This window comes from Stegodyphus dumicola, chromosome 5 (assembly GCF_044657685.1).
Source record: "Stegodyphus dumicola isolate Sdum_Otavi_A_Nest chromosome 5, ASM4465768v1".
Taxonomy (NCBI): domain Eukaryota; kingdom Metazoa; phylum Arthropoda; class Arachnida; order Araneae; family Eresidae; genus Stegodyphus; species Stegodyphus dumicola.
In genome coordinates this window covers 219,448,672-219,468,668 of record NC_140772.1, presented here as the reverse complement: position 1 = coordinate 219,468,668, position 19,997 = coordinate 219,448,672, and the positions used below count along the sequence as shown (strand labels likewise).

Sequence of the window (19,997 nt, the reverse complement as noted above, 5' to 3'; positions counted from 1 at the left end):
TATCAGAATTTTGAGAATTATATAATAAAAATTGAAGAAATTAAATATATAAAAGCATAATACCTAAAAAAAATATGAAAGTAAATGAAACGTAAATAAATAAGTAAATACTTAAGAAGATCATTACAAATTTTGAAAATGAACAACATAATGTATAAGAATAGTAGAGGCTGAGAATGTAAGATATGTAAAGAGTAAAGTATTTCATTATGGAGAATGAAGAGCAGTAATTGAATAAAAGTTGATGAGAAATAGTATTTGAATGAATTAGGATGACCTGAATGAAAAGTTCGTGGAAATTCTTGATAGAGAGTCATTCTTGAGTAAAAGACTTGACTAAAAATCTTGAGTTGAGACTTTATTAATATATTAAGGAGATGGAGTTAGAAAATATCCTTAAATTCTTGATCGAGCTTGAGAGATCTTGAAGGTTTAAATAAAGATAGTCTTGAGTGAAAGCATTAAAATGAGGTAGTAGAAAGAATGGCATATTAAGTAAGGTAAATGAACAAAGAATAATGATTTCAAGTTCCTTTAAGATTATCGATGTTTGCGGAGATATAATTTATTATATTATGAAGATTATTTCTGAGAATATTACTTTTTAATAACTGTTTAAACCATAACTGAGCAGAAGTTAAATTGTATGCTTTAAGGTGATAATCTTTAGTAAGGTTGCAGTGAAAGAGATAATGATCTAGTGTGCCTTCATTACCACAGGTACAGAGATTTGTATGCTGAAGTCCGAATCTATGAAGGTATTCTGGAAATGGACCATGAGCTGTTAGGAAAAATGTAATTGAACGGTTGGTAGATATTAATGATCTTGAAGGTTTTGATATGAAAGTAAATGTTCCTCTGCCGGTAGTTGCTTCAGTCCAGGTTTGCTTCCATAAGTGCATTAATTCTGTTTCTAATTTTGTTTTTAGTAATGATATTGGATATGGAATTGAGTAATTTGAAAGGGAAGAATTGTTTGCAGCCCCTTTTGCTAGTTTGTCGGCGAGCTCGTTACCACTATTACCGATGTGTGCTTTAATCCATTTGAAATGTGGTCTATTATTGTTTTGAAATTGAGAAAGTAGAAAATGGATTTCTTGTACAATAGGCGAACGACTGTGTCCAATTATAGCTTGAATACCAGATGCACTATCAGAGAGAATTAAGGATGGTAAAGAAAGTTCTTTTGCGAAGCATATGGCTTCTTTGATTGCAAAAAGTTCTGCTTGAAAAACTGAGTTGTTATTGTTTAAACGAATATTCCAGTTTTTAATATTTGAATTTTTTCGGAATGCGCAATATGCACTACCAACGCCTGCTTCAGATTTCGAACCATCAGTATATATGGTGAGTTCATATTTATTGAGTTCAAAGGTTCCCAATAGGGATTTTGTGTAAAAATATGTAGGATGTAGCTCTAAGTTGTGTTTAAGATATTCAAAATCTGTGGGTTGAAATACATTATTATTCATTATGCTTTGAATTCTTAGTTTTGATATTCTTACTTTATTTGCTTCTTTTATTAGAGATAAAGTAATTGGAGGGATGCCTGTTATTATTTGTAGCGCACTAGTTGGAGTAGTTCTATATGCTTTTGCTAGAGAGAGGAGGAAAGGTCTTTGGATTGAAAGTAAATGTATTTGAGCCTGGGAATTCAAGGTTAAACCCCAGACGGAAGCACCATATAGTAGTATTTTTTCAATAACTGTTATGTACCAAATTTTTTCTAATTTTGAGGATATACCCCAAGTGCTGGCTGTTACAGATCGAAGAGAATTGTGAAGGGTTAAAGTTTTGTTTTTGAGATATTGAATATGGAAATGCCAGGATTGCCGAGTATCTAATACTATTCCCAGATATGTGATGCTCTTGTCAGTTTTGATTTTTTCTTGAGAAATTTTGATTATTGGCTTTCTTAGGTTTTTTATGGAAGTACCTCTTTTTGGAATATATAGTGCTTTACATTTCGTAGTAGAAATTTTAAGATGAAATTTATCTGTCCAGTTGCGGAAGATATTTAAAGAAAAACTGGAGTTAATTTCTATTGATTTCCGGCTACTTGCGTTCACAATGAGAAGAAAATCATCTGCGTATGCTTGGATATGGGTATGATTAATATTGTCGTATAGTTTTAAAACTTCATTTGCTATAAGATTCCAAAACGTAGGGCTTAAGCAAGATCCTTGAGGACAACCTTTTGTTAATTTATAATTTATTGCACCGGAATCTGAAGAATATTGTAGAGTTCTATTGCATAGGTAGTCTTTGATAATATGAAGGATATCCTGAGGGCATGATATTATTTCTAGAATTGTTATGATGTCTTTCCAACGGATAGAATCGAAGGTCGATCGAATTGTTATCGAATTGTTATGATGTCTTTCCAGCGGATAGAATCGAATAGTCTTGCATTTTCAAAAAATGCAAGACTTCTTGCATTTTTTGAAAAGCATGATCTGTTGATTTATTTGGTGTGAATCCATACTGATTTTCATGCATGATTTTATTCTTATTTAGATGATATAAAAGTCTTGAAAGGATTAGTTTTTCAAGGAGTTTGCCCAACGTGGGAAGAAGGCATATTGGTCTATAAGATAGAGGGTTTGTGGCTGGTATATTTTTCTTGAGGAGCAAAACAACTTCTGCATTTTTTAATATATTAGGAAATGTTAAGTTATACCAGCAGGCGTTAATGAATGATATAATAATTTGTTGATAATTATAAAAAATAAGTTTTAAGATGATGTTGTCGATACCATCGGGACCTGGTGCTTTCCTGTTATTTAGTATTTTGATGATATGTTCCAATTCATCGATCTTTGGAGGGATGATAACTGTTGGTGGATTAGGACGACGTGTAGAAGAACTGTTAGATGCTTCTGTATCTGTGGTATGATTCGATCCATATTCATCTTGTGGGAATAGTATTGATAAAATTTCTAACGCAGCTTGGGAAGAGGAAATTGATTCAGAGAAGCTGTACATTGATAATGAAGGAGGAGTGAAAATTTTATTGTGCGCTATTTTGAAGGCGGAGCCATAAATTTTGGAGGTAGAAGTGCAAAATGTTTTCCAACTATTAATTTTTGATATTCTGATATTTCTTTTATAATGCGCTCTTGCTTTTTGGAAAGCTATTTTATAGTGAGTTCTTTCTGTATCTTCTATACAGGCTTTGTATCTTCTTCTAAGAGCTCTTACTTTTTTTCTTTCTATTGCAAGATTTTGGTTCCACCATGGAGTACTTAATTATTTGGTACCTGAGCATCGTTTATATGAGGAGTTGCAGATCTCTGTTATACTATTTATGAGGTATGAAACAGAGGAATTTACTTCCGCTTTTGAAGAGGCTGTTTTTAAGGAATGAAGAATACTGTCAGAGTAATTTTGTAGATTAGCTATAAATTTATTGTGTCCGCCATAATGAGTTTTGAAGCGACGTTTTTTATTAAAAGTTAAATCAGATTGTATTTCAAAGGTGATGAATCAGTGATCACTAAAAGATTCTATTTCAGAAACTTTCCAATTTGTGATTCAGGATGCTATTTTAGGCGTTGTGAGAGTTAAGTCAATCCAACCTTGTGCTCTTAGTGTCAGGAATGTAGGTGGACTATTAGCGTTATTTAAAATTGTAAGTCGTTTTTCTTGAATAAATTCTAAAAGCAGTCTACCTCTATTATTTTCAACCGGCGCTCCCCATACAGGGCTATGTGCGTTGAAGTCTCCTGCAATGATGTGATTTGAGTTTGGAGGCAGTTGAATTAAGTCCAGTTCTATAAGTATCTCTTGCAAGTCTATTGATGGAGGAGCATAAATGGAGGTACAAAATAAAGGATGAATAAGAAATTCTAATTTGATAGTTATTGTATGTAGAGTAGTATGAACTATTATTGGAGTTAGAGGCCCAGTGTAGATTATAGCAGATTTATGAGAATGCGAAAGATGATAAAATAGCCCCGATGGAATTTCCAATTTCCTTGTTGAGGAAATATATGGTTCTTGTGCAAAGATGATATTGATATTTTCTTCTTTTGCAAACTGTAGAGCATTCGGTAAAGTAGCACGAGCTCTTTGTAAATTTATTTGTAGTATTCTTATTTGTTTATAAGAATCCATTAGTAGTATGTTCTTGATTTTATTTTCGAGACTTCTAATTGATAAGAAGGGCAGTGAACGTCATTTGCAGCATGATAGATATGAAAATTGGTGTTAAAATAAGAGTTATTAACTTGACAGTTAATGCAGGATGGAGCTGGAGCTTGACATTGCGAGATATGATGATTATCTCTGCAGTATAGACAATGTGTTGAATAAGTGCAGAATTTGCTTGAATGTGTGAAATCTTGACAATTATTGCATCGACGAATTCCGAAGTGCTCGGTGATTCGAATAGTTTTCCAACCTATTGCAATTGATTTCATGTTGATAAGAAGTTCAAAAACCGTGGGGGAACATTCAATTACCCACTTTGTTGTAGATTCTGATCTTTCTGAAAGTTTGAAAAGTGGGGTGAAAGAGTGGTTGGAAGCATCTATTAACGAAGATATTAAGGCAGAAATGTCCTGATCCGTGTAATGGGCTGGAACATTGTGAAAGTTACATCTTGGGAGTCTTGGTAAAGAAATTCGAAGAGAAATATTATCTATTATTGTTGTTTTAAGGAGTTTGACATCGTTGTAAGATTCGCAGGTGACAACCAGGCCTCCTCTTTTAAGTTTGGTTATTTTTTTAATTTTCTGTTTCAAATTGTTTAATGGTACATAGTGATCCAAATCATCTAAAAGTTTTTCAGTCGTATTATTTTCTTTTGGATGGATGATAAGTGCTGGAGATTTTTTATTTGAGTTGTAATCGTTCACAGATGGATAATTGTGTGGTAGTGTGATATTCGGAGTAGAATGTGTATGGCAGTTTGATCTCATATGCAAGTGATCTTGATGAAAATTATCAGTGTGAGTTTCATTTAAATGAAAATTAGGAATAATATGAGCTGATTTATTTTGAGTATTGATTTTTTCTTTTTGAGATTGAGGAGACTGAATAGACGGAGTAACTTGCCCTGCTTTGTCTTGCATAGTAGTCTTCTTATTATGAGTATTTGGAGACAGGATAGTAGGAGTGACTTGGCCTGATTTATCAGAATAGTTCTTAATTTCAGTTGATTTCATGGCAATATTTCTTAGATTGTCCAAAATTTGTGTTAGTTGATTTTGTAACTTTAATGGAATAGTGTTCTTTTTCCCCCTTTTTGGATTTTAACAATTTCAGTCCTTTGTTGTAAAAGAATTCGATGACCTCCTTATTGCTGACGAGGACATTTTCAGAATTTTCGAGAACGTCAGTTGAATACTCCATATCCAATTCTGAATTTGTGTCCGAAAAAGTATCAATGGTACTCATTATTATAAAATAATAGAAATGTAGAGAAGAAAAATAGAAATAAAAAGTTGAAGTCTTGTAAAATTGAAATCTTCAAAACACAAGAGTCAATGCTTTCTGCTATTAAAATGTAAACAATGCGATAACTTTTATTTCGTATATTACTATTTAATAATATTTAAATATTTAGTGTTTCCAATTACAGAAAACTAAACAATTTCTTTAAACATATTTAAAATGAGATTTATTTATTTTACAATTAAGGATATTAACAATTTTATATATTAGGTGAATGTATTATTGCATGCGCTTAGTTAAATTTTGACATATGCATTGCTAGTAATATTCCAATGATTTAAATATGAAAATAAATAGTAAAATATTGAAAAATGTATAATAACTTTTTTAAAATAATGAATATTCAGAAATTAAACCAATATGATAAGAAAGAGAAAATTCTTCTTGTTATTTCTATTATAAAATCATTATATTTCAACAAAATCTTAAAATGAAAATATAAAAGATATATGTATTTAGATCAGTTAGAGCCGATACAATAATGTAACTCAATAAATTTTTCTTAAGATAAAAGAGGATAAGTATCAAAATTTGAAAATATAATAATTTTTAAATGCAAATAGGTATAGGAAAAGTATTTATCTTAATGTAAAGAAGAAAATTTCTCTTATAAGAAAATATAAATTTAAAACATAATTTTCAAATGAAATCTTGAAAATATCTAGTACATAAAACTTACACCACCGTTGAAACGGAGTAATGATTGTTGAAAAGCAGAGACCTATTTTCCGAAGTTGTAATTAATTCAACCATCCACAGGTGATAAGGAGCACCCCTATGAGTGTTATATCAAACTGTTACTCTTATAAAGGGCTGTCGAATGACATATTTTTCAAGAATATACTGTCAGCATTTCCGCACTTACAAATCCTCAAACGATCAGCATTAAAACATCCAACAAACAATGTAGCAGTCAACATTTTTCTGGCAGAATGCAGTTGCACATGTTCACTCTATAACGCGGTACTCCCCACTGTCATGGCCAGTTAAGTTGAAACTGGCCGCATGGATAGAGAAGGTGTATGGCATAGGGTCACCAGAACAGTTGTTGCCAACTCCACTTTATTTTCAAGCTACACACTTAGGCTCATTTTTTTTTATGTCACACCTTGTATATATGGTATGCCTGCAAATTTTACACTTATTCTCATACTTTTAATGAATTTTAATTAGTGTTCTTACAAAAAAAAAATCTTAGTCTAATTTTTATGTATTGAGAAACTGAATAATGATTTATTAAATAAATCCAACTCCAGTTTTTCCATACATAAAAATGAAAAGTCTTAAAATGAGGTATATGACATATATAATTGATTTTTAATTACTAAGTAACTTTGGTTATTTATAATGCTTTGCAAGAGAGAAATGTTTTATTTGGTTATTACTATGATTTATCATTTAATATGATTATGTATCTTTAGGTGATGAATTAAATTTGCATACTTTTATTGTTGTCATCTATATACACTTAATATTGTACCACACTTGAGTGATTAATTAGTGTAGAAATTATTTATTTAATGCAGTGTCATAAATAATGTTAATTTAAAAAGGAATACTTTTCATTATTTTTAAAATTTTAGTGACTGCTGAACAGTTATGGAAAGGAGTTACCAGTGTCAGTCCTGCTGGTCGTAAGAAAGGAAGAGGAAAATCTAGAAAAGTACCTCGTGATCTAAACAGAGGACAGGTCATAGGATTTGGTAAGCTTTTCAGTGACTTACATATGCGAAAATTCTTACATAGTTTAATTTCAAACTGTTAAATATTGATTCTTCTCGTAAAAGTGGGCGTAACAAAAAATTAACAAATTTTCTTTGATGATCTTATATTTTGTGACTTTTTCTCTTCTCCGAAAGGTAAAGCTTATTAAAAATTTTCAAATTATGCTCTGAATGGGAAAATCAGCTCTGAACTGGCTTTAGAAGTAGACTAATTTGAAGGTGGAAAACTTGAAAAACTATAGGAAAAAAGTCCTAAAAATATGAAATACAGGGTGTTTAACCCATTTTGATGTTTAATAACTCATAAAATAATGAAGATATAAACAAATATATGGCATTTATTGATGAAATAACTTATATATTTTCCTTTTCAGGTTTGTATATCTTTACTTTTGTAAATATCATCTGCGCGTGTAGTTAATTTCAAATAATTTCATTTTCCAGTCTAAATATCTGTACTTTTCTAAATAACATCTGTTTATTAATTTCATTTTTCTCTCTTTTGTTTTTGGCAACTATTGCAATGTTATGTTTACTTTGATGTGCTTGTTCTAGTACTTTTGTATGTGATATTTTATTCGACCAGATATTAAGGAGAATGCATACACCACAAGAGAAAGCACAGATTTTATGGTGGCTCATAGAAACGAAAACCATAATGCAAACACAGAGAAATTGCAGAAGAATTTACCAAAAATATCCTCCATCCAGAAGCAGCATCTTGCGGTGGAAAAAGAATTTTCTAGAAACTAGGAGTATCACATATAAGAAATGTTTCAAACGTCCCTGCACAAGTGATTTTTATGTTGAGCGTGTCAGAGAGACATTTTTACACAATCCTAGATCTGTGAGATCAGCAGCAAGAGAATTGGATATGCCAATTTCGACGGTGTACAAGGTTATTAAGAAAAAAATTAAGACTGCATGCATACAAAGTTCAAATCGAAGGATGGCCTTTGCAGCAAATATGCTAAGGAGGATAGAAGATGCTGCTGAATTTCTGAAGCACGTAATGTTCTTCGACGAAGCATCCTTTCATCTTTCTAGCATTGTTAATCACCATAATGTGCGCAATGGGGATCTGAAAACCCCCATGAATACCGTGAGGCACAAAGGGATTCCCCAAAGGATAATGTGTGGTGTGGACTAATGCACGACCGAGTCATTGGGCCTTTCTTTTTTAAAGAAAAGACGATCTCATCAGTCGTATACTTAGACATGTTGGAAAACTTCGTATTTCCACAACTTGAAGAGCTTCAGCCACATGTCTTTTTGCAGCAAGATGGTGCACCACCTCATTGGGGTACCATCGTTTGTTGTTCTCTGAAGGACCATCTTACAGAAAGATGGATTGGGCGAGGAGGTCCAATTCCTTGCTACCCAGATCACCTGATATAACGCCGCTGGACTTTTTCCTTTGAGCATTTGTAAAGGACAATGTATACAGGAGGAGTGTCAAACATTGATGACCTAAAAGCCAGAATTACAACCGCAATAGCCTCTGTGGATGCCGACATGCTTGCCGTGAAATGCCGACATGCTTTTACCTGCCATAAAATTGAATATCGACTTGATATTCTCCATGCAACGAAGGGGACACACGTGGAAGTTCATTGACAAGGGTGATGAAACTTTTTGAGTCTATCTAACCATTTATGTTATTAATTTTAATCTATATTATTTCATGAGTTATTAAATATAAAAATGGGTCCGGACTTTATAAACACCCTGTAGATATTTTTATTACACCGTGAGTATTATCATGAAACGTAGGCACTTAGTTATTTTACGAACTTAAAATAAATTTCTTGTTTCAATAAATCGATTAAATATGAATTTATGTAACAAAGGGACTTTAACACCTTTTCAACGGGATTTTTTCTAAAAAAGTTTATTTTTAAAAAGGTATATTTTATTTTATTTTATTTTTTTTATTTTGAACACGTTAAACTTTCATCCTTGCGACTGCTTTTACAAAAAGAATTTTGATAAAATGATAATATTTTGTATTTTTAAAAAAATATTTAAATGAAGCTTCCGAATACTCTTTTCACATCTCGCATCTTTAAAAATGTGATTTTGGCAACAATTTTCCTGTCTTATTGTTGTTTATAGATTTTTGATGAAATCGCATCATTTTTAATAGTTTCATTCTTTTAGAAATATGGGTTTGGCAACAGTTTTTCATCGTATTTCTTATGTCACTGTTTTTAAGAGATTGGCAAATTTCATTGTCATTTTTATATATATATATATATATATAAAATACATTTTTATTGATTTTTTTTTTTTTTTTTTTTTTTTTTGATAAAGTTCTGTGGAGTAAAATTCTGCGTGGAATTTTATGTTTTTTGAGTTGCTTTCATGTTATTTTTTGCTTATTTCAGTGTTTGTAAAATATTAAAAAGTTTTGCATGATTTTTTTCTTCAACGGAAAGTTGGTTAATTTTTTATTAGGATAATTAATATTTGTATTAAGCGATAAAGCTTATTTCATTGTAATTTTTTCTCTTGAAAATATAAGATAAAATATCATTAATTATACTTTGCTTTTCAGAATCTTTTGTATTCTTTTATGTTATTTATTGCTGATTTCACTGTTTTTAAAATATTGAAAAGTTTTCAGTGATTTTTTTAGGAAACAAAGTTCTTAACCTTCTTTATAACATTTGAGTTCTTAAGATTTTGCAAAGTCAAGTTGATTAATTTATTTATTAGGATAATTAATATTTGTATTAAGGGATATTGCTTATTTCACTGTAATTTTGTTATACATAATAATTTTATGAAGTTTTTCTGCAGAGTAAAATTCTACGCAGTTTTTAAATTGAACGTTTGGTATTCCCTTCAGCCATTTTTTCCGGTACATTTAAAAGCCAGACGAAGGCTGGCAGCGAAGCTGCTAGTATAATATATAATCAGTGGAGGAGTTCTAATAATTTAACAGCAGTTTCAATCCACTAATGACTATGTAAAGTATAGGAAACAGTATTCGTAAATATTTTAGAGAAGCTAGAAGTTCTAAAAAGCGAGACCTCTTCTAGAGAAATTGTGCCCTGAACCCTGTAAAGAAGTAGATCAGGTTGATCTTTACATTATGGTAACTTAGCGTTTTTTTGGCGAAAATTTGCCGACCAACTCTCCTACAGCAGCCCTCTATTTTTTTTTTCCCGCCGCCATTTTGTCTTCACGAAGTAAAGACATGTTTCTTTTCTTTTTATCTACTGAACACTTCTTCCAACAATCTACTAGCCGAATTACACTTTTGCTAGAAATTTTATCTAACAAAACTGCTTAATCATGACAAATATTCACTGCAAAATTGGGAAAAAGTGCACAATACCATACTCCTTACGCGTTTTTCAAAATAACACATACACATAAACCATGTACACGCCGACTTATTTTTACTTAAAAAAACATCCCAGAATTACACAAAAATGGCACTGCGCACACTCTTCACTATATCCATGAACACTGCTTTTTTCTCATAAATTACAAAAATTTCACGAAAATACATGACAATTTTCTGAATCTTTAAACCCGGTAAAAAGAACATATATGAAATTACCTGATCGCGAAAAAGTTTATACCCTTTCCAAATATGAACATTTCCATATATAAAATAAATAAAATATCCAAAAACTTTTACCTCTAAATCATCTATTACATTATACACGTCGCCAACAAATTCATACTGCAAGCATTACAAATACTTAGTGTCAAATATTTAAATTATTTCCATGCACGTTTACTTCAACTTAAACGTATACCAAATTCCTACAAACTTAAAATTCACAAAATAACTATCATTTAATTAAAATATCACTAAACCATGTACACGTCGACTTATTTTTACTTAAAAACATCCCAGAATTGTACAAAAATGGCATTGCGCACACTCTTCACTATATCCATGTACACTGCTTTTTTCTCATAAATTAGAAAAATTTCACGAAAATACATGACAATTTTCTGAATCTTTAAACCCGGCAAAAAGAACATATATGAAATTACCCGATTACGAAAAAGTTTATACCCTTTCCAAATATGAACATTTCCACATATAAAATAAATAAAATATCCAAAAACTTTTACCTCTAAATCATCTATTATATTATACACATCACCAATGAATTCATACCGCAAGCATTACAAATACTTAGTGTCAAATATTTAAATTATTTCCATGCACGTTTACTTCAACTTAAACGTATACCAAATTCCTACAAACATAAAATATTTAAATTATTTCCATGCACGTTTACTTCAACTTAAACGTATACCAAATTCCTACAAACATAAAATTCACAGAATAACTATCACTTAATTAAAATATCACTAAACCATGTACACGTCGACTTATTTTTACTTAAAAAAACATCCCAGAATTGCACAAAAATGGCATAGCGCACACTCTTCTATATCCATGTACACTGCTTTTTTCTCATAAATTAGAAAAATTTCACGAAAATGCATAACAATTTTCTGAATCTTTAAACCCGGTAAAAAGAACATATATGAAATTACCTGATCGCGAAAAAGTACATACCCTTTCCAAATATGAACATTTCCCCGTATAAAATAAATAAAATATCCCAAAACGTTTACCTCTACATTATCTATTATATTACAAACGTCACTAACTAATTCATACCTTTACTTCATTACAAATGGTTACAAATACTTAGTGTCAAATATTTAAATTATTTCCATGCACGTTTACGCAAATTACTTTACTTCCACCTTACATTTAGAACAATGCATAAAAATAATATCCTCAAATAATTAAAAATACTAACCTATTCTTCTTCAGAATCTTGATTACGTGTCCGATAAACTTTTCTTATTTCTGTTTCAGGATCTTTAAAATCATACTTATAGTTCACACCAAGGTACCAGGTAAAATAAATAACTTAATAAAACATCTTTACTTCTATCTCGCACAACCTTAAAGAAACACTTATTTACCCCTTTCAATCCCACTGAATATGCATTTCGAATTCACTTTAGTTAGGGCCATGGGATCCAAAAGTTAACGAACACTGTTTCACACAACACAGAATAAAGGCAAATACAAAATTTCCAGATTTTTTCCCGATTTCCCCCCTTTTCCGATTAAAGAACCATAATTCGTCCATTAATATCACATGACATATCCCCTGATCTCTCATTTCCCTCACACAAAATAATGCGTAATCGGAACTGAGTACTGCTCACATTATTACCAAAGTCCCAGGTAGTAACCTTTATCGCCTCCAAAATGTCGCCAAATTACCAGTTACCATATTGTAAAGATCAGTCGTAGATTATGTTGCATAAGTGTATTATTATCACATGTTTGTTGATTTTCCAAATGGGCAAAACTCCCCTCAATAGAAATCGATGATTTATTATTGGGACTCAAAAAATCATCCTGGCAGTATATACAGGGTGTTTATAAATGAATAGTGCAATTTCAAAAATTAATAATAAATTGATATATTTACCTTACCCATGTAAAACCTGCATTGTAAGCATTGACAGCTATCCTATATTCTCGTGTGTTTGTTGTTTTGTGCTATTTGCTTGTTATGCTTACTGCGCAGTCACAGCATTAGTTTCCAAGATAGGGACACAACAGTAAAAGGCTTTCCATGTGCTCCATTTTGAGGTGTCTAGATTTGTGGTTTCATGCACATTTTCAGTGCAGTGTCCCACGAGAGAGTTCTTGGCCCATTTTTCTTCGAAAACGAAACTGTGATCGATGACTTATTTCTAGACATGTTGGAAACCTGATTGTTACCCTAGCTGAACACCAATTATGATGATTACATTTTGCAAATGGCCGGTCCTCCACCCCCATTTTCACAGGAATACACGTGAGCTTCTTAATCGTGTTCTTCACCAACCCTGGAGTGAATATGCTGCAACAGCAAACAGCCTTCTTCCCTTTCCACCCCATTTGCTACATTTAATGCCAAAGTTGACACACGGTTTCTTTCTTTGGGAGTTTGTTAAAGACCGAGTTTATGTACTGCCAATCTCTTAAGGATGTTTATGGTCGGATAAAGCATACACTGTACATCATCACGACACGGCAGACATGCTCTACTGAGTATGGGAAGAATTTGATTACCATGTAGATGTGTGTCATGTGACCAAGGCTGCACATATTGAAGGATTATGATTAATGCAACAAATATTTGGACAGTTGCTGCTGGTGTAAGTAGTGCATTGATTTATTATTCATTTTTAAAACTGCACCACTCATTTATAAACCCCCTATATATATATAAATAGGCCCATGCTTCCACCATTCAGACTAGACATTCATACTTCTTCTCTTGTAATTCTATTTATTATTGCAAATTAAAACATGCTTAATCCTTTCTGGAATTTTTTCGAGGATATAAGTGTTTAAGATTTACTTCGTAAGTTTTAATACAGATATTTTGAGTTTTTATGTATTTTTGCCTTGTCATGAAGTGAGAACTGAATTAATTGACTGAGAAATACTCAATTGTCTGTGAAAAACTGTTTCTTTTTTGTTTTGTTTGCTTAATTTCTTTTATACATCATTCTAGCTTTATTATAGTATTTGAATAGAACATGTGGCAACGATTAGATAATTCTTTAAATGATGTAAATTTTGTGCATTCTGAGTTATAATATGAACGAAATATAATACTGTTAAGTGAATCTATCGCCAGAGTGTCGCTATGGTAAACAAATACTAGAGGGAATTTTAAAGAATGCATTTATTCTACTGTGGTTTATGTGCTGTCAGTGAAGTAGGTTTAATTCAATCTAATATGTTTAAATAAAATGCAAGAAAAAATGCATATAATTTAATATTCCGTACAAGGAAGTCATGTGGTGTACACATCAGATTTTTTTTCTCTTGTCAGGCAGGAGTTTTTCTTCCATCATAAGAAAAATTCCTAGAAAAATAAAATAAGGAAAATGACAAACAACTTAAAAAATTCTTCTGCTGTTTGCATATTTTTGTGCATTTTAACGGTATCATCTGATTGTCCAGTTTTAATGAATTTCCTGAACTCTTGAATGAAGTGTGCATATTATAAAGATTGGTCTAGCAGTAATGAGAATACCAGTTTAACCATCATTTCTTACCATTATTAGACTAATTAAATTTAGTGACTGCTTATTAAATACGGATTGCTATTTTATGTCTTTGTAGTGAATTGGGCTTGTCGTTAATTAAATTAGCTGTCTCTTTAAAAAAAGGCAGAAAGAAATTTTGTGCAGTTTTTTACAGTGAAATAAAATATTTGTCAAATTAAGATTTTTTGCTTAACTTTTTAATGTGGAAAAATTGGTGCTATTTGATTTTCATGGCCCTGTTATCAAAACGGTGCCAAGATTATCACCAACTTTAAACTACTTGCATATAGTGCGTGGCTGCCATATCTCTGTGATTGCTTTTAATATGCCATCAAAAGGTTCATTTTTCCCAGAGGATTTCTGACATATGAATTCTGAAGGATACAACTCTAAATGATGTTGAGCTGTAACCCTTTTCTTTTTGTTTTGCTGTTTAACAGTCCCACTATCTTTTTACGTTTTGTGTGTTAAACACCCATTGTTGGATGAATAAAATAAAATTTGTAATTCACAGATAAATGGCTGTAACCAGACTTTTCAAGCTCATCTGTTTTATAGTCCTGCCAATAATCTGAATGAGAGTTGGTTTTTCATTGCACGAACAATCTCTCCTCAATTTCAACTATTTTTCCAGGCTCAGCTATTTCCAGGTTGTCTGGAGAGAAGACTTATTAGATTAGTAAATCTAGCAAAAACCCTCTCTCATAAAATTGTTCAAGTCAATCATGGTATTTTGACGCATGTTGAGCTGTTTTATCGCACTACATAAATGATGTTCATTCCTCTGCCCAACAGTAGATGAAACAGTGCTGTTAGGAATTATATTCTGGAACAACTACTAAACCACAGTTGTCAGACTGAATTTTCTTTTTTTTTTTTTGTTAAAAAATTTTCGCATTTGCACCTACACATACTTTTGTTTATATATAATTTCATTTCTTGGCCATTTGCACATATTCAGTTGCAAGTTTTTTTTTTTTTTTTTTTTTTTTTTTTAATGATATGGCAGCTTTATCACACCTCCTTAAATTAAAAGTTGTTAACAGTTTTTTGCAATGTTCAAATTGAAAAAAGATTACTACGATATTATGCTATTTATTTGGCAAATATAAGTGAAATTATTGGATTTGGCAAATATAAGTGAAAAGTGAAAGTACCATTTTTTATTTAAATATTTAAACTGAAAAATGATTGTTATGATTTCTGCAGTTTGCATTATTTGGGGATTTATCATGAAGGCCATGAAAATCCAGTAGTGCCGAAAAATTTTATTAATCTTGAAAATTGGAAAATTAGAATTCAAATGTAATTTGTAAAAAGGTAATTTGATTACCGTATTATGTATGCAGATAATTCATTTACTTCCTTGCTTAATTATTCATGTTACTACTTTACTAGGTATTTTTTTAAACATTTCATCCCATAGAGGAATATTCACAGCTTTCATTAATATTTTTGTAAAGTGTCTTACAACAGATTTATTTATTGGCATGATAATCTATTGTTTTCTAATATGTGTTTTTTATACCATTAGCATAAAATTGTACATCACTTAGTTAAAACAACAAATTTTTAGGTAAAAAGAATATGTTATGGCCTGGATTGAATGCGCCAGTTATACAAGGTAGAGAAGTATTAAAACAACAAGAATTACCACCAGATGAAGAGCGACAGAAGCGCATCTTAGAGCTTCGTGACAAATTTTCGAAACGCAAATCATATAAATTACATCCACTTGAAAGAGGCTGGAGTGGAACCAAACTTGGTGGGCGAAGTCTTGGCCCTCCAGATCCTGTAGGAGAGGGTATTTATAATTTTTTTAAATGCATAATTCTTATATTTTAACAATGAATTGTACTTTTTCCTCCATTTCTGTTAAACTAAAAGTTTTAAATATAAATGACATAATATAAGCTGAAGCTTCATTATTTATGAAACATTAACATATTTGTTAATATTTGGTATATCTGTTTTATTTTTTATACATATGTATAATGTACGTGAATTTTTTTTATTTCATGGATATATTTTAATGTGTACCATTATATGTATATTCCATAGCTGGCAACTCTCCTGTTTTACTGGGAAACATCCAGTTTTTCATCATATCTTGTATCTTCAAGTAGACCATTGAGTACCTCTGCTTTTTAATTTTTATTAAGGAAAATTGCTAAAAACATTTCCCAGTAAAAAAATGAAATTTATCGAATTACTAAAGCTTAATGTATGTCAGATTCTATCTTTCCACCTCTAGTGCTTTTCAACATAATATTTGAAAAAAAAAAAAAAAAAGTATTGATCTGAATTGTCTCAATCCATTGCAGTCATTTTTTAGAACATTTTATGAAGATTGAGACAGTGTTTAATAATAGTTGTATTTAATTATATTTTACACCAATATATAATACTTTACTATGTTTATCGAAACAGTAATATGCATATTAACTGTTATTTTTTCCATTGTATTTAAATTATTTTATTTTTATAAATAAAACTTCTTTATCCCTATTTATAATTTTCTCACTAAGTACAAGAAAATTTTAAAAAATGAAACTAGCAAAAAAATATATAATTTTAAATGAATTATTTAAATTTAATTTAACTTTACTATATTCTTTTGAAACAATTTCATTTAACATTAATATATTTTATATCAAAATCGTATTATAAATAGTTCAGGAACTTTAATCATGCACTATAAAAGGAATTTAATTCAATATGGAATTATTTTGAAATGCTATCACTGTGCAGCACAAAAACCTTCTAGAAACTCAACAGAATGTTTTATATTTCAAGGTCGACAACTATGACATTCTTATCATTGTTTATTGCATTATTTAAGTATCTGCCATGCTTAATTGCCAAAATTTGCAATTTAATTGTTCACTTTGTAATATTCAGATTTCAGATGTTGGCTAAGAATTTATGTGATAACTACTTTAACAAAGAGTTTTGCTAAAATGGCTATGTTACTATATGTATATTAAGCATCAATACTATATGCACTAACAGTGTGTATTATTCTAATCACACTTAATTGTTAATGTTGATTGAACAAATGCCAGAAAATAATGTGAAATTACAGCAGTTTATACTGTAGAATAAGTTACTACGAAATATCAATTTTTTCTATTAAATATACATGTAAAATCTAATTTTTGAAGAAAAGTTTGCCAAATTTTCACTTGAAAGACTTATTAGATTATGCAGTATTATGTTTAATCTCAAAAGAAAATAATTGCATTATCTTAGGTAATTTTGCTCAGTTGACCATACCATATTAAATATCTTACTATTATTAGTAGTGATGCAAGTTTTGTAGATTAGATCAACTTCACCATGAGCAGGAGAAGTTTATGTTCATATGATTAAACATGAATAGGAGGGGTTTGTTTGTTACTGTATGTAATTCACCTACAGTAAAACCTGGCTGAATATAGGGCTTATGTTATTAACAAACTGCAATACATCTAAATTGCATTTTGCAAAGTTAACTCTCTGTGGAATTTAATATTTGGATATAATTTGGGTCATAGAATCGAAATATGGAGAAAAATTGGCACGCCATTTCAGAAAAAGTCTGATTTTATATCAAAATACCTATGTTAGAACAATGCTATATATAATGCTAATAAGTATCCAAATCGCGTTTTCGAGACATGAAAAACGCAAGTTAAACTTCATCTATTGGCCCAGTAGAACAGGAGATATAGAAATGTCCCACTTTCTCTTTTTGTGCAAGGTGTACATGACAGAATTGTTATTGTTACGTTTTTCCTTTACGTTACATACGGGTTCATGAATTCATGAACTTGGAGTGAATAACGATGACACTTGATGAAATATCAAAACACAATATATTAGCCAGTATTTATCAGCCAAGACAAACCAAAAACACTTTTACAGTTGTCGAAGAACTACTATAAACACTCAGCGTGTTTATCAATGCTGAGTGTTTATAATGTATATCTATCTTTATTTACTGATTGTGATGCAGCCTTCAGACTATCAAGCTATAACTGTGAAGACGGACAGCTTCACCGCAAAGCACAAGAGTACAGCTCCCTAATCTTCTCGGTCGTTTTCGGAACTCTGTGTTCTTGAGACTCTCCACGCTTCAACTTGCGATGCAATAGAGTACTAGAGTTGATAATTCACTAGAGTACAGTTCCCAACTCATTTTGGTCGTTCTTGGAGCTCAACATACTCTAAGATAAAACTTGACGATGAACTAACTCGCGATACACTGAGAGACTTTCTCGATGCACTTTACGACCAGCTTGCCACTGGACTTCCGAGACACTCGCTCACTGACTCTTTACTGACTTCATTAGACACTCACTGACTTGATGGACTCGCACTCCAGCGGGGTTTATATAGCTTTTGGCTTGCGTTCCAGAACATTCTGAGCCAAACCGGTAAGAATTTGTTCTAGAAGGTTCTCCATCCGTCCATGGCATATCGTCAGTTTTGTCATCAAGTGGGCGATTTCTCACCAAATATAGCAACCCCGCCTTCTCTTGCCATTTTCTTTCAACCCTAAATCTGCTTTATGGGAAAGCTATCCTACTGCAGCGGGACATTTTCTAACATTATTATTATTAAATAGTAGGCAATTTTTGCTTGGGACAGTGTCTGATGCAACTCATCAAATGTTTTGCTGTAAGAAATGCAAAGTTTTCCAATACCTCTCTTAAAGAATCCTCCTCTGGCTTTATTTGCATCAATCTTCATAACAAAATCTGACAGTCTCTGTGGTTTTTTTTAGCACTTGGTTTAACATCTTGTCTATTGAATGCTAATCTTCTTCACTATCACTGCTTTCATCATCAGCTGGTGGTGTAAGATCATCCAATTCTTTATTTATCTTTTTATGAACGTCATTCTCAACTAATTCATCAATTTTTCCTTCTTCCATATCTGAAAATCCTTCGCTGCCTGTTGCTTTTGTAATTTGTATGATTTGTGTTTGATTGAAATCCTTTAAAACTGTAGACAAATTCTGGTCAGAGCTGCTGCCAGCAAATATTCATTGTTGATGAATTCACTTCTTCCTGTTCAATTTGAATAATTTTTATGCAGTTTCTTATGTTGACTTGCTTCCAAAACACCATTAGAATCACACACACCCTAAACACACATAAGACAAAAAAAAAAAAAAAAAAAAAAAAAAAATTGCTAACTCTGAAATAATTTCAACTCTATAATTCCAACACCTATATTTCAGGACACTGTTTGACAGGGTTGCCATACTACCTGAAAATCCAGAAAATGTCAGTGTTCGGAAAGTCAGTGTTTGGTGATTTTACTGCTGAGGTGCTGGTTGGCATTGGAAGACATTTCTTTTCCATCATGGATAAAAGTAATTTGTTATATGTTAGTTTACAGTATGTTCTGGGCAGTATGAAATAAAAAAAATTGGGTTGTTTTGAAGAATGTTGTTTTAAAAATGTCAAAAAATTGGTTCAGACTTGTGGTCTAGGGGTAGGAAACATGTTTGGCTAACTGAAATTAGTTTTAAAAACTTCAAAATATAATTTATTCTTCATTCATCTATCCATTCTTATTCATAAATATTAATTTATTTAAACAGGTACTGTTTAGTATAGTTATAAGTAATTATAAATTATTTAAATCACTTTACTTGAAAATATTATTTTTATCATGCAGAAAATCTTTTCTACCCACTTTCCATCCTGACATAAATAA

General features: G+C 31.2%; 1 protein-coding gene across 1 annotated transcript in view; it reads left to right on the top strand.

The window, feature by feature from the left end:
* The window catches only part of LOC118194816 (small ribosomal subunit protein uS5m-like), a 98,738-nt gene that overhangs the window by 4,384 nt on the left and 74,357 nt on the right, over nucleotides 1–19,997 (top strand). The window contains exons 3-4 of the mRNA XM_085817670.1: nucleotides 7,041–7,160; nucleotides 15,865–16,092. Of these exons, the coding sequence (XP_085673796.1) occupies nucleotides 7,041–7,160; nucleotides 15,865–16,092 (348 nt within the window). The remainder of the gene's footprint in view (nucleotides 1–7,040; nucleotides 7,161–15,864; nucleotides 16,093–19,997) is intronic.